This window comes from Bos javanicus, chromosome X (assembly GCF_032452875.1).
Source record: "Bos javanicus breed banteng chromosome X, ARS-OSU_banteng_1.0, whole genome shotgun sequence".
Taxonomy (NCBI): Eukaryota; Metazoa; Chordata; class Mammalia; order Artiodactyla; family Bovidae; genus Bos; species Bos javanicus.
The window spans coordinates 20,130,307-20,146,939 of NC_083897.1; the positions used below are offsets into that span (position 1 = coordinate 20,130,307).

The 16,633-nt window shown below is 40.7% G+C and overlaps 1 protein-coding gene across 1 annotated transcript in view; it reads left to right on the forward strand.

Moving 5' to 3' along the window:
- The window catches only part of ADGRG4 (adhesion G protein-coupled receptor G4), a 63,925-nt gene that overhangs the window by 32,452 nt on the left and 14,840 nt on the right, over window positions 1-16,633 (forward strand). The window contains 6 exon segments of the mRNA XM_061408495.1: window positions 2,432-2,551; window positions 4,020-4,065; window positions 6,589-6,692; window positions 9,778-9,899; window positions 10,828-10,976; window positions 10,979-11,093. Coding sequence (XP_061264479.1) covers window positions 2,432-2,551; window positions 4,020-4,065; window positions 6,589-6,692; window positions 9,778-9,899; window positions 10,828-10,976; window positions 10,979-11,093 — 656 coding nt within the window.

A 16,633-nucleotide genomic window follows, 5' to 3' on the forward strand; every position in this document is an offset into this window, starting at 1 on the left:
TTAGGTATTTGGTCCACCTTCCTTCATGTTGCCAGTGTCCCAGAAAGGGGAAGGGACTTTCAAGAAACAAGAGGGCCTGGGCTAGGACTTTTTTTTTTTTTTTTTTTTTTTGACCATCGGCCAGGGCCCTTTCCTCTGGATCTTGCTGCAAACCCTCCTCTACATAAGAATTGCCCAGGGGGATTCCTCTGGGAGGGGAAGCACTGACCCACCAGGCTGGCTTTGGTTGAACAGAGCTGGTCACGAACAGAAAGTGAGTAGCTTCCTTAGGGAGCCCCAGGCTGTGTTCATAATTCCTCACTTTTCAGTGGCTTAAGGGCTCAGAAATGATTTGTTGTTCAGTTTCTCAGTCGTGTCTGACTCTGCAATCCCATGGATTGCAGCACACCAAGCTTCCCTGTCCTTCACCATCCCCCGAAGCTTGCTCAAACTCATGTCCATTAAGTCAGTGATGCCATCCAACTATCTCATCCTCTGTCATCCCCTTCTCCTCCTGCCCTCAATCTTTCCCAGGATCAGGGTCTTTTCTAATGAATCAGGTCTTCACATCAGGTGGCCAAAGTATTGAAGCTTCAGTTTCAGCATCAGTCCTTCCAATGAATATTCAGGGTTGATTTCCTTTGGGATTGACTGGTTGGATCTCCTTGCAGTCCAAGGGACTCTCAAGAGTCTTCTCCAGCACCACAGTTCAAAAGCATCAGTTCTTCAGTGTTCAGCCTTCTTTATGGTCCAACTTTCACATCCATACATGACTACAGGAAAAACCATAGCTTTGACTACATGGACCTTTATACACTGTTGAGGTTTGTCATGGCTTTTTCTTCCAAGGAGCAAGCGTCTTTAATTTCATGGCTGCAGTCACCATCTGCAGTGATTTTGGAAAATTTGAAGAAATTTGAGGGCTTGGCATCTTCTAAAAGTGGCCCAGCAGGTTCTTCATGAGACATCATCAGGGCACCCCACTTCTAGGTTTTCTTGATGAGTCCTCAGAGGCTCTGCTTCCTCTCTATCCTGTCCTGTACCTGCCTCACCTCTCATCTCTTCAGGTGAGCCCCAGAAGCAGCTCCTTCCCAGCTGCCTGGCTGCCTAGAACCTTGGCCTGTGGCACACGGGCCAAGGCCCATCTCAATGGCTCTGCATTAGCAAGCTCTGCATCTCACTGGCTGCATTTCCTTTAGACCAATGTTTATGACGCATCCCTGCTCTATCATTCACCAACTGTGTGACTTTGTCCAAGCTTTTGAGCCTTCCCAAGCCCCAGTATACCTGAAAAATGCCTACATTGTTCCAGTGAGAACTGAAGACAATGCATGTGAAACACCCTTAACAAAGTAACTGGCTCACTGTAGGTACAAGATAAAACCCCTGTTGTGTGCTAGGCCATGCAGGGGACACCAGGACACACAGTGCCTATGTTTAAGAGGTCACGGTGTCCTGGGAGGACACTGTTTCAAGCTGGATGATAATCAACCAGCTTCCATTGCCAATGAGGATGCAACAGAAAGAGGTTGTAACTAACCCATGATGAGTTGATTTTCCTTATAAGGAGTTCAGTTCAGTTCAGTCGCTCAGTCATGTTCGACTCTTTGCGACCCCATGAATTGCAGCATGCCAGGCCTCCCTGTCCATCACTAACTCCCGGAGTTCATTCAAACTCATGTCCATCGAGTCGGTGATGCCATCCAGCCATCTTATTCTCTGTCGTCCCCTTCTCCTCCTGCCCTCAATCCCTCCCAGCATCAGAGTCTTTTCCGATGAGTCAACTCTTCACATGAGGTGGCCAAAGTATTGGAGTTTCAGCTTTAGCATCAGTCCTTCCAAAGAACACCCAGGACTGATCTCCTTTAGAATGGACTGGTTGGATCTCCTTGCAGTCCAAGGGACTCTCAAGAGTCTTCTCCAACACCACAGTTCAAAAGCACCAATGAGAGGCTCTCTCAAAGAAAGTAAGGATGGGTGAGGGTTAGAGTTGGGATAAACTGCGTCAGGTCAACCCACTCCAGTGTTCTTGCCTGGAGAATCCCAGGGACGGGGGAGCCTGGTGGGCTGCCATCTATGGGGTCACACAGAGTCAGACATGACTGAAGCGACTTAGCAGCAGCAGCAGCAGCAGCAGCAGCAGCGTCATGTCAGAGTCTGGAAGGCACTAGCAGGCAATAGCTGAACTTTGTTCCAGGTGCAAAACCAGTGCTTATAGGATAGATATTTGGGTATATGGCTGGAAATTGGTCCAGCTGTGTATAATTTAGACCTGATGTGAAGACAGGAGATGAACTAAATTATTTCTGAAACTTCCCTCTTAGCTTGTGATTTTATTTTCCACATGTCTGTACCTAATGCATGCAGTACTTCAGAATTCTAGACTGATGATTAACATGCCAGAAATTAGAAAGGCAGGACCTGAACTCTTCCTTGTATGTTTCATCTGCAGACCAAAAACATCACAAAAGCATTAACCACATATGTCGTGAGTGCCAGCATTTCTGATATATCCATTCAAAACTTGGCAGACCCAGTGGTTATTACTCTGCAGCATGTTCAAAGAAACCGGGTAACATATCCATTTTCATCTCAAAATATAAGGCCTCAGAACCCCTCCCTGATTCTACTGTTAAAAATAATTGGCTACTTAACAGATGTGATTCCAAGATATAATGAAGATTGTTCCCTTCCAGGTAGCAGAGGTGTATTGTAATTGGGGACTTTAGAAATAACGCCTTAGTCCAAAGGGATAAGTAGCAGCAGGTTTCCAGTGCTGTGGCAGATTGGCAGGGGAGTGACTGGGGGCAAGTGGATCTTTTGGTTTTCCCATCACTCTAAATGATATTTAATTCCATTTATTTTTGAGAAAGTCAAACAAGTTAATTCAACATAGTGAAACATTTTTATCCTTTGAATTTCCATGAAGAGCATTAAAATATGTATTAATTATCACCAAAGAATTAAAACCATAGTCATATGGCATAACATAAGGTATATATTACTAAATGCTCAAATTTAGCCATGATATAAGAATGAACTACTACTCCGTTCTTTGATGTTAATCTATGTCCAGTGTGGAGTCTTAATAGCTTCCTTCATTGCCAATCTAAAAGACCATATGGTACAGCATATTTTTCACAGGTCTTAACTCTAGAAGGAAAAAAGGAAGAGTGGGAGAAGGAGTTCTTTTTAAAAGATACCAAATGAAATATATCTAACGGTTAAGATCTCTTAATTCTGGCTGGGGCCACAGCTCTCCAGGCATCCCCAGTAACCAATTTCTAATTGCCATCCAGCTCCTTGGAGATTGCAGGAGCTGGTGAGGCTTCAGGAATGCTCACTAGACCTGATGAGGAGGTGGATTAATCTTTTTTTATTTTTAAATTTATTTATTTTATTTTTGGCTCTGCTGGGTCTTTGTTGTGGTGTGGGCTTTTCTTTAGCTGTGGTGAGTGGGGGCCACTATCTAGTCGGTGCTTGGGCTTCTCATTGCAGTGGCTTGGTTTTGGCTCTTGGACTCTAGAGCGTAGGCTCAGTAGTTGTGGCTCATTGGCTTAGTTGCGCCACTGCATGTGGAATCTTTCTGGATCAGGGATCAAACCCGTGTCACACTGGCAGGCATATTCTTTACCCCTGAGTCACCAAGGAAGCCTGAGGCATCTGAATATTGTATCCATAAGGCTTGATCTCAGCTATGAGCCCCAAATTCCAGAATTTCACAAGTAGCACCTACTGCACATCAGAGCCACTCCAATCCTTCTCCTGGGCCTTGTACCAGGAAGACTTGGCAAATTCTCCATTTACCAAAGATATTAAAGGATATATACCAGATCACTATGAAGCAGTAACATATTGTTTTGTTACTCACTTGTAAACCCCAAGATACTTGGAGTTTATTTTAAAACCAGCTTACAAATGGTGTGTGTGTGTGTCTACTCTTTAAGAAAACATGAAGAAGAAAAGACTTGTGTGTAGTTGTCATTATTTGGTGACAGTCGCAAGGAAAGCTATTTGCCTCTGATTTTTCTTTTTTCTAGAATTATGATCAAGTTCGCTGTGCCTTTTGGGACTTTGGGAATAACAGTAATTTTCATAGCAAGCTTTGGCTTTCACTCTCAATGAGACTTTGTCCCTGACCCTGTTGCTATTTGGGCGTTACGTGGGAGCAAGCTGTACTGAAGCCACTGTCTTAACAGACCCTACAGGGAACTCCGAATGACCAAGATATGAATATGCTTCATATCTAATTAGGGCATGGGGGTTTCATTTTTAAAACTTTCTTTTTGAAAAAAGACTTATTTGGGAGATTAGAAAGAAAGCACATAACTCAGCAAACTGGAAGAAAGAAAGTTGGAAGACAGCAGTACAGAGCAGCCTTGAGCTGTTTGAAGAAAGCTGAGGAGTGAAGATCTGGCTCTTTATCTGAGCTTTCCCATGAGATCTGCCAGGCCTACTGTCTCCTTTGTTTTCCCTCTTCTCTTCTATATTGACTGTGTGACCTTGAGTGGTCCGTTTACTCTCTAGGTGCTTCAGTCTTTTTATCTTTTCATGGAGGGGATAAGACATTCTGGTTGGTCTCTAAGGACCCTCCCTACTTGATTGAGTATGACTCTTTGGAGACCGTAAGAGAAGGAGTCATGGAAATAATGCCATTTGCAGCGACATAGATGGACTTAGAGAAGCTCTAAATGTGTGAAGTCAGACAGAGAAAGAAATATCACATGGTATCACTCATATGTGAAATCTAAAAAAAAAGGCTATAAATGAACTTACCTACAAAACAGAAATAGAGTCCCAGATGTAGAAAACAAACTTATGGTTACCAGGGGGTAAGCTGGATACATTGGGAGTTTGGGATTGGCATATACACACTGCGGCTGCTGCTAAGTCGCTTCAGTCGTGTCCGACTCTGTGCGGCCCCATAGACGGCAGCCCACCAGGCTCCCCCGTCACTGGGATTCTCCAGGCAAGAACACTGGAGTGGGTTGCCATTTCCTTCTCCAATGCAGGAAAGTGAAAAGTGAAAGTGAAGTCGCCCAGTCGTGTCTGACTCTTTGCGACCCCATGGACTGCAGCCCATCAGGCTCCTCCGTCCATGGGATTTTCCAGGCAAGAGTACTGGAGTGGGGTGCCATCGCCTTCTCTGATATACACACTACTATATATAAAATAGTTAACTAATAAGGACCTACTGTATAGCGCAGGGAATTCTACTCAATACTCTGTAATGGCCTATATGGGGAAAGAATCTAAAAAAGAGTGGATATGTGTATATGTATGTCTGATTCACTTTGCTGCACATCTGAAACTAACGGATTGTGAATCAACTATACTCTGATAAAAATTTTAAAAAAGAGAGAGAAGGGGTGATGGAAAGGGATTGCTGAATGGGTTCCTCTTAAGCTTGCCATTGCCATTGGAATCTGTAAGGATGTAGCCCAACCTCAGAAAATTCCTGCACAGAAGCAATTGCTCCTGGAATGCCAGGAGTGTCTCTGGGAGCAGTCCTTCCACCTGTAGAAACTCTGTCTGGGATGTTTCCTTTTTTAGTATCCTTGAAATTCTGGGGTGGGGGAAGATAATACTACTTTCTTACAACAGAGATATCACTGTCCTTTCCTGGTCCCCTTCAAGTCGTTCACGGTAAGATTTCTGTAAAATGATAAGCTTTGTCCCCCACAGCCTCAATAAGCTGATCTGTGTGTTCATTAATATCCATTAATGGGCTTGTTCCAGGTCATATTTTGCCCCCACCCCCTGTCAATGTATCTAGAACTTCTGGAATCTCTTAGTGTTATCCTGGATGGACAAATTTTAACCACACTTAGCTGGCTGCCCTAGGAGAACCCCTCTGCTCTAGTACTACTCTAGAGGTTTAACTCTAAATGTCATCTAGTACCCAAGATCTACAAGTTCTCAAGGTATGTGGCTTAGTTCTAGAAGCCTGAGTGTGCTCAGGAGTGAGAAACTAGGCAGGTATCAAGTAGACCAGGGGCTTTAATTGGCCCTAAGGAGTTCCGAGTCTGGGTGAACTCCGGGAGTTGGTGATGGACAGGGAGGCCTGGCATGCTGTGATTCATGGGGTCGCAAAGAGTCGGACACGACTGAATGACTGATCTGAAGGAGTTCTAGACCATAATTTGACTTGAATGCAAAACACTTGAGACCATTTGAATTCTAGATTGAGCTGGTTGTTTCAAATGTTTATTCCAGTCCCACTGAGGAACCCCACATGTCATCTGTATTCCATAGCTCAAACACTTCAAAAAGTTCTAGATCTGTTTCCTCTTTGTGCTACTTAAAAAAAACAGTCCTTACTGTCACTCCAACATAGTGGCAGGACTGTTGTTCATCGTTAAAGTCTGTCCTAATCTGTAGAAGAACAGGAAAAGTGAGGACCAAAGAAGTTATGCCATTTATGAAGTCCTCCACAAGTCAGTTCTGCCTATTAGGATTAATTTAATTTCAGGCTCAATTATACTGCTATCCTGCTGTCTTAACAAACAATACTAATCATAGCACACGTTGGAAAGGTACATATAATGAAAAGTTAAACATTTCTGAGAAAAGAAAAATTGCTTTGAAATTCCCTTCTGTCACTTGCAGATAGGCAAGGTGGATGGAACTCATCAGACTGTAACGTGAAGGAAACAAATGTAAGTTACACAAACTGTCAATGTGATCACCTTACCCATTTTGGAGTCTTAATGGTGAGTTGTCTCAGTGTGTGAAGTGTTAGTCGCTCAGTCATGTTGGATTCTTTGAAACCCTATGGACTGTAGCCCACCAAGCTCCTCTGTCCACGGAATTCTCCAGGCAACGATACCAGAGTGGGTAGCCATTCTCTTCTCCAGGGGATCTTCCCAAACCAGGGATCAAAGCCAGGTCTCCTGCATTGCAGGCGGATTCCTTACTGTCAGAGCCACCAGGGAAGCCTGGTTGCCTCTTAATCACTCTTTAATAGAGTTTTGACAACTTTTATTAGATTACAGACTAGGAATATACATGTATGAATTAAGTTATGGAAAAGTGGCATGCAAGTGGAAGAAAGCCGCCCACCTTGTTCATTCAAAGTAGAGCAAGTTGAAATGAATGTTTATTTTTTTTCTTGTAAAATTAATGCCAATTTCTCAAAATTCAAACTTTACAGAAAAGGTCCCTATAACCCCCCTCCAAAGAAATCACATTAACACCTTTATATATGTTCTTTCAGATTCTTTTCCTATATACATATATTAATATATCTTTTGGTTTTTTAAAAATGGGATCAAATTATACATACTGGTTTTACCACTTGCTTTTCACTTAACAATATATATTGGACACCTTTCAGGCAAATATATGTCTATCTACTTAAATTTTTAAAAAATATTTTTATGGTATTCCACTGTGTGAATTTAACACAGTGGAATTTAACCAATCTGCTACAGTAAGCATTTGAGTTGTTACTGTTTTTCTCCATTATGAATAATGCTATAGTACACATTTTTATTCATTAGATGACACCACCCTTATGGCAGAAAGTGAAGAGGAACTAAAAAGCCTCTTGATGAAAGTGAAAGAGGAGAGTGAAAAAGTTGACTTAAAGCTCAACATTCAGAAAATTAAGATTATGGCACCTGGCCCCATCACTTCATGGGAAATAGATGGGGAAACAGTGGAAACAGTGTCAGACTTTATTTTTCTGGGCTCCAAAATCACTGCAGATGGCGATTGCAGCCATGAAATTAAAAGACGCTTACTCCTTGGAAGGAAAGTTATGACCAACCTAGCAAGCATATTCAAAAGCAGAGACATTACTTTGCCAACAAAGGTCCATCTAGTCAAGGCTATGGTTTTTCCAGTGGTCATGTATGGATGTCTGAGTCGGACTGTGAAGAAAGCTGAGTGCTGAAGAATTGATGCTTTTGAACTGTGGTGTTGGAGAAGACTCTTGAGAGTCCCTTGGACTGCAAGGAGATCCAACCAGTCCATTCTAAAGGAGATCAGTCCTGGGAGTTCTTTGGAAGGAATGATGCTAAAGCTGAAACTCCAATACTTTGGCCACCTCATGCGAAGAGTTGACTCATTGGAAAAGACTCTGATGCTGGGAGGGATTGGGGGCAGGAAGAGAAGGGGATGACAGAGGATGAGATGGTTGGATAGCATCACCGACTCGATGGACATGAGTTTGAATGAACTCCAGGAGTTGGTGATGGACAGGGAGGCCTGGCATGCTGCAATTCACAGGGTCGCAAAGAGTCGGACATGACTGAGCAACTGAACTGATCTGAATACTGGTGTATTTCTATAGAATAAATTGATAGAAGTAGAATTGCTTCCAATTAGAATATTAAATTTTAATAGTTATTGCCAAATTGCAGTGTAAGAAAGAAATATTTATTTTTAATACTTGCGATAGTTAACCAAGCAAGAGTTTTCTGATCAACTTGCATATCCAGGCTTAGAGCCTTGGGAGTAATTGTTAATCCTTCTCTCCTTCATTTCCTTTGGTCTTCCCTAACATCAGGACTTGATGAGTTTTCCTTCAAAATGGCTCAAATGCATTTCCTTCTTCTTTACCCACCCTTGAATGCTTTCTTAGTTCTCCTAAGTTACTGTACTGTATATATTATATACTGGTATAGGAATATGTTGTGTATGAGTTGTTTCTTCTACTAATGGTAAACTCCCTGAGGGCTAAGAGTCTGTTTTATAGTTTTCTTTTTCTTTCTTTCTTTTTTTTTTAACCATGTCTACTCAACAAATAAGAGGTAAACCCATTGATACTTATTGAACTGTAAGAATTTTGTTTACCCACCTGCAAATTGGTTAGAACATTACAGCATGAGTCAAAAGCCCATGGTTCACAGTCTAGCTCTGTTACTAGCTGTCTATGTGATCTTGGTCAGGTTGTTTCACTTGTTTGGATCTTAAATTTGTCTTCTGGAATGTGAAAGATTGGAGTGGATGAGGATGTTTTAACCTTAGCGCTATTGCTATTTTGGGCCGTATATTTCTTTGTCGTGCGTGCTGTTTTGTGCATTCAAGGTTGTTTAGCAGCATTCCTGGTCTCTACCCACTAGATGCCAGTAGCACCTTCTTCAGGTGAGACAACCAAAAATGTCTCCAGACATTGCCACATGACCCAGGGGAGGGGTAAAACTGTGTCCAGTTGAGAACTACCAGAGTAGACCAGCATTTGTTAACCTTTTAGGAGTCACGAAGCTCCATTGCCATCTGATGAAAAGTATGGACCGTCTTCCCAGAATATATTCAAATAATTTGAATTTCAAATATATTCAAATATATTCAAGTAATTTGCACACCATTTCAAGTCTTTTATAGTTCTCAGGTTAAGAAATTACAGGTTTATGTGATCTCTAAGGTCCACTTTGTCTTTTAATTTTATGAAAATTATTGAAGGTCTAAGGGAAAGGAACATTTTTTTGATGTTCTGTGCAATGTTTTGGAACGCTCAGTTCAGATAATAATTCACAGTGTATCTCAAATTCACATCTATTAGTTTGGTTATATTTGAAGTGTGGAACATGTTAATGACAATAAAACCAAGGACTAAATGTTCTTCCAGTGCTGTTGATGGCTCTCCATGCCCCATGCACAGTAAGTTGCACTAGGCATAATCAATGAACAACATACAGTCTTACTGTATATCCATCTACATACTCTGGTTTTATAAGAGCTTTAACAGAGATGCTGTACATCCTGGGAAGCTACTGTTAGTGGGCACTGGAAACTTTTTACCATAAACTTGCCTAGCCAAATGTATAAAATACAACACATTGCATTCCCTAGGATTTATCCAGGTCTGCAGTGGATGCAGTGAATGAACAGATATTAGTGATTATAACGTACATTGGATGTGGAATTTCCTCCATTTTCCTGGGACCTGCAATAGTGACATACCTAGCTTTTCAGTAAGTTGGTAGAGTTTTACTCTAAGTTTAATTTGGTTTGATGGATGCTCTTGGCATTGTATCCTTGTTAATTTCATGTTAATGTAACAGAAATGTTCTTATTCATCACAATAGGCAGAGGTCACATCCTTTAGATTATGAAGTGGCCAGGTTAAAAAAAAATCAAGGCTCCTCTGAAAAAAAGATTGTAATTGAATTTTTAAAACAACAGTAGGTTTGAGATAGGAAAAGATTTCTCCAACAGGGTACAAAAACACTAAGTAGTAAAGAAAAAGTTAATCAGTTGGACTCCATTAAAATTAAGAGCTTTTTTAAATCAAAAGATACCATGAAAATAGTGAAAATACAAGCCACAGATTAAGAGAAGATATTCACTATATATATATCTGACAAAGGACTTGTATGCAGAATATATTAAAAACTACAAAGCAAAAAGCAAAAGAAAGACAATACATTAAAAATAGGCAAAAGACTTGAAAATTCTTTTCAAGTGAAAATTGAAAATTCTTGAAAAATTTCATGAAGTCAAGTGTCTGGATTTTTGAAATACCCAAGTAACTATGTGAAATGGTTCCTATAGTCATCTTGCTACTTGGTCATGTGTAGATTTAGTCTTGAGTCAGTAGAAGGAGTGATGGTGGAATTGTAGTATACAAGGAAGTCTTTCCTTCCTTTTCTTCAAAGAAGGGGACTGCTTAGCTGAGAGAAGCTGTTATTATTTCTATTACTAAAGGTCACCTTATTTGGAATATTTTGATTCTACCTGGAAAGATGGTGGGGGACTCAAAAATTTAGTACATATAAGATAATATGAATAATTAAATTTTAATAGGCAGTTCTTTCATTCTTTTAATTATTATACATAGAAAGCATGGCCATGCTTGATCAAAAGCAGAGACCCTGCCTCACATTGCGCCTTTTCCTTTAGCAAACTTCTAAAAGATCATCCTTCTAAAATCCTGATCAACTTGTACACAGCACTACTGATGCTAAACCCGGTATTTCTAGTCAATTCCTGATCATCATCATTTCAGAAAGCGGGCCTTTGTATCACAGCTGCTGTGGCACTTCATTATTTCTGCTCGTGTCTTTGACTTGAATGGGCCTGGAGGCAGTCCACATGTATTTTGCTCTAGTCAAAGTCTTCAACATATACATTCCCAATTATATCCTTAAATTTTGTCTGGTTGGTTGGGGTAAGTATATCTGCCATTGTCCTTGATGTCTCTGTTTCAAGCCTATGTCTGTCTAATTCTATTATACAAGTATTAGGGACCAAACTTCTGCTATTATCATAAGTAAGGAATTAAGCATTGCCTCACTGGTTTTGGGGTGGGCATTTCTTTTTCTGTCTGTATTGCTCCGTAAATCAAGCTTTGGACCTCTATGGCGAGACACTGGTTCACATATATTTACTGAGCAGCTGCTGTTGTGCTGTGCTAAATGCTAGATCTATAGTAGTGAACCTGTCAGCTTTTATCCTTCTCTTTCTCAAGTTACAATCCCAAAAAACACACATGGATACAATAGCCAATACTGAGCTGGTGTTCCATGTGCCCAACATGGTTCAAAGCATCTCATTTAATCTCAGCTTGAATCTTCAGGGCTTCCTTGGTGGCTCAGATGTGGGTTTGACCCCTGGTTGGGGAAGATCTCCTGGAGAAGGAAATGGTAACACTCTCCAGTATTCTTGCCTGGAAAATCCCATGGACAGTGGAGCATGGGGTTGCAAAGATTCAGACATGACTGAGCAACTAAACAACAGCAACAACCTTTAATCTTCACAATATCTCTATGGGAAAGGTTTCATCATTATTCCCACTTAACAGATGAGGATGCTGAGGCACAAAGAGATTATGTAATTTGCCAGAATTTGCACAGCTAGTAAGCGGCAGAACTGGGGTTTGAACCAGGGAGTCTATCTCCATAGTTTGGACGTTGACCTCTAGGATGTAGTCAGATTGTTAAAGGGCCAGGGAAAACACCTGAAAGACGTGAGAGGGTGCTGGTTCAGACATACTCCGTTTCACACCACGTCTTATAACTGTCACCATTCTGCCACCCTAGAGAAGCCAGGAAGGAACTTAGCGTGAATAGTTCTCATTGGTTGCTTTCCTGTAATTCTAACTGACATGAACAGCTCAGCTATTCCCCACCCCTTGCCTATTCAAACAAGACTTAGCATTTAGAAAATGTGTTGGATCCATAGGAGATGGAAAAAGGCAAAAGGGCAAAATGGCTAGTGCAAAAAGGCAACACGACTGTCTGAGGAGGCCCACAAAGAGCTGAGAAAAGAAGAGAAGAGAAAGGCAAAAGAGAAAAGGCAAGATATACCCCTCTGAATGCAGAGTTCCAAAGAATAGCAAGGAGAGATAAGAAAGCCTTCCTAAGTGAACAATGCAAAGAAGTAGAGGAAAACAAGAGAATGGGGAAGACTAGATCTCTCTTCAAGGAAATTAGAGATACCAAGGGTACATTTCATGCAAAGATGCACTCAATAAAGGACAGAAATGGTATGGACCTAACAGAAGCAGAAGATATTAAGAAGAGGTGGCAAGAACACACAGAAGAACTATACAGAAAAGATCTTAATGACTCAGATTACCACGATGGTGTGATCACTCACCTTGAGCCAGACAATCTGGAATGTAAAGTCAACTGGGCCTTAGGATGCATCACTCTGAACAAAGCTAGTGGAGGTGATGGAATTCCAGTTGAGCTATTCCAAATCCTAAAAGATGATGCTGTGAAATATGCTGCACTCAATATGCCAGGAAATTTGGAAAACTCAATAGTGGCCACAGGACTGGAAAAGGTCAGTTTTCATTCCATTCCCAAAGAAAGGCAATGCCAAAGAATGCTCAAACTACCTCACAATTGTACTCATCTCACATGCTGGCAAAATAATGCTCAAAATTCTCCAAGCCAGGCTTCAACAATATGTGAACCAAGAACTTCCAGATGTTCAAGCTAGATTTAGAAAAGGCAGAGGAACCAGAGATCAAATTGCCAACATCTGTTGGATCATAGAAAAAGCAAGAGAATTCCAGAAATAACATCTACTCTGCTTTGTTGACTATGCCAAAGCCTTTGACTATGTGGATCACAACAAACTGTGGAAAATTCTTCAAGAGATGGGAATATCGGACCACCTTACCCACTTCCTGAGAAATCTGTATACAGGTCAAGAAGCAACAGTTAGAACTGGACATGGAAAAACAGACTGGTTCCAAATCGGGAAAGGAGCACGTCAAGACTGTATATTGTCACCCTGCTTATTTAACTTATATGCAGAGTACATCATGCAAAATGCTGGGCTGGGTGAACCACAAGTTGGAATCAAGACTGCCGGTGGAAATTATACTTCCTTAGAAATGCAGAGCTTATATTGGCATCCAGAGATCTATGGTGTTTTATTATCTTTTTCAAAAGTTTATTTATTTTTTAATTGAAGGATAATTGCTTTACAGATTAATATCTTTTACTTCAGTTCAGTTCAGTTCAGTCGCTCAGTCGTGTACAACTCTTTGTAATCCCATGAACCACAGCACGCCAGGCCTCCTTGTCCATCACCAACTCCCGGAATCCACCCAAACCCATGTCCACTGAGTTGGTGATGCCATCCAACCATCTCATCCTCTGTCATCCCCTTCTCCTCCTGCCCTCAATCTTTCCCAGTATCAGGGTCTTTTCAAATGACTTAGCTCTCCACACCAGGTGGCCAAAGTACTGGAGTTTCAGCTTCAACATCAGTCCTTCCAATGAACACCCAGGACTGATCTCCTTTAGGATGGACTGGTTGGACCTCCTTGCAGTTCAAGGGACTCTCAAGAGTCTTCTCCAACACCACAGTTCAAAAGCATCAATTCTTCAGCGCTCAGCTTTCCTTGTAGTCCAACTCAGACATCCATACATGACCACTGGAAAAACCATAGCCTTGACTAGCCGGACCTTTGTAAGTAATGTCTCTGCTTTTCAATATGCTATCTAGGTTGGTCATAACTTTTCTTCCAAGGAGTAAGTGTCTTTTAATTTCATGGCTGCAATCACCATCTGCAGTGATTTTGGAGCCCAGAAAAATAAAATCAGCCACTGTTTCCACTGTTTCCCCATCTATTTGCCATGAGGTGATGGGATCAGATGCCATGATCTTAGTTTTCTGAATGTTGAGCTTTAAGCCAACTTTTTTTTTTGGAGTTTATTTTTATTATTTTTATTTTTTTAATATAAATTTATTTATTTTAATTGGAGGCTAATTACTTTACAATATTGTACTGGTTTTGCCATACATCAACATGAATCCACTGTAGGTATACACGTGTTCCCCATCCTAAACTCCCCTCCCTCCTCCCTCCCTGTACCATCCCTCTGGGTCATCCCAGTGCACCAGCCCCGAGCATCCAGTATCATTAAGCCAACTTTTTCACTCTCCTCTTTCGTTTTCATCAAGAGGCTCTTTACTTCTTCTTCACTTTCTGCCATAAGGGTGGTATCATCTGCATATCTGAGGTTATTGATATTTCTCCCAGCAATCTTGATTCCAGCCTGTGCTTCTTCCAGCCCAGCGTTTTTCATGATGTACTCTGCATAGAAGTTGAATAAGCAGGGTGACAATATACAGCCTTGACATATTCCTTTTCCTATTTGGAACCAGTCTGTTGTTCCATGTCCAGTTCTAACTGTTGCTTCCTGACCTGCATATAGGTTTCTCAAGAGGCAGGTCAGGTGGTCTGGTATTCCCATCTCTTTTAGAATTTTCCACAGTTTATTGCGATCCACACAAAGGCTTTGGCGTAGTCAATAAAGCAGAAATAGATGTTTTTCTGGAATTCTCTTGCTCTTTCAGTGATCTAGCGGATGTTGGCAATTTGATCTCTGGTTCCTCTGCCTTTTCTAAAACCAGCTTGAACATCTGGAAGTTCACAGTTCATGTATTGCTGAAGCCTGGCTTGGAGAATTTTAAGCATCACTTTACTAGTGTGTGAGATGAGTGCAATTGTGCAGTAGTTTGAGCGTTCTTTGGCATTGCCTTTCTTTGGGATTGGAATGAAAACTGACATTTTCCAGTCCTGTGGCCATTGCTGAGTTTTCCAAATTTGCTGGCATATTGAGTGCAGCACTTCCACAACATCATCTTTCAGGATTTGAAATAGCTCAACTGGAATTCCATCACCTCCACTAGCTTTGTTCGTAGTGATGCTTTCTAAGGCCCGCTTGACTTCACATTCCAGGATGTCTGGCTCTAGGTGAGTGATTACACCATCGTGATTATCTGGGTTGTGAAGATCTTTTTTGTACTAAGATTTTTGTAAAGAGACATAATTAGTTCCAAAGATACCAATTGTAGCATTGAATTGTTTAGTAAGTAGATTTAATACATTAGAGTTTTTCAACATTGTATTGGAAAAGGAGGAAAACACAGATGTATATATTTTAGTTTCTAGATTCTTTTTTCTACAAGAGAGAACTGTTTATTTTTGGTACCTCTTTCTTATGTATGTGAATTTCATAAATTTTTTTATTAATTCTAGTAGTTGATGGAAATATCTTAGATTACCTAGGCTTAAAATCATGTTAGTATAAAAATGTTGTCTAATAATTTTCTTTTCTTATTGCTCAAAACTACAATCTTAAATAATACTTTTGATGGTTATCACTATAAGCTTCCTGATATTAATTGAAGTGATTTTAAGTTTTGTTATTTAAAGTGATACTTTTTTTTATTACAGTAAATAATATTTGTCATATTATAATAAGGTTATTTTTGCTTATTTCTTTTTTACAAAGTTTATGGGAGGACCGCATCTATTAACATGCTGCTGCTGCTGCTAAGTTGCTTCAGTCGTGCCCAACTCTGTGCGACCCCATAGACGGCAGCCCACCAGGCTCCCCTGTCCCTGGGATTCTCCAGGCAAGAACACTGGAGTGGGTTGCCATTTCCTTCTCCAACGCGTGAAAGTGAAAAGTGAAAGTGAAGTCGCTCAGTCGTGTCTGACTCTTAGCGACCCCATGGATTGTAGCCTACCAGGCTCCTCCTTCCATGGGATTTTTCCAGGCGAGAGTACTGGAGTGGAGTGCCATTGCCTTCTCTGCTATTAACATGAATATTATTATTTTCCTGGGTGGTTAATTTTTTTAAACTTTTCCTCCTGTTTTGTCTGTTCTGCTGGGAATTTATGAGGTTCTTTGCTTTTTTGGTAACATTTGGACTTCAGTAATTCGGCAAGAATATATCTAATGTTATGATTTTCTCATTTTTATCTTTTCATTGCTGATCACTTTAATCTAGAGACTCCATTCTTTTTCAGCAAGTGAGATTTTCTTTGTTTACTATTGACTCTTATTTGCTTCCATAGATTTGCAAATTGTATGCTTCTATAGCAGAAGCATGACTGAATATAGTGGGATAGACTGTTTAAAAGCAGTACAATAAATAAACTACAGTGGCTTGATGATTTAAAAATAAAAGATTGCTGGGGAGAATAGCCACAACCTTAGATATGCAGATGACACCACCCTTATGGCAGAAAGCAAACAGGATTAAAGAACCTCTTGATGAAGATGAAAGAGGAGAGTGAAAAGCTGGCTTAAAACTCAACATTCAGAAAATTAAGATCATGGTATCTGATCCCATCACTTCATGACAAATAGATGGGGAAACAATGGAAACAGTGACAGACTTTATTTTCTTGTGCTCCAAAATCACTGCAGATGGTGACCACAGCCAAAAAATT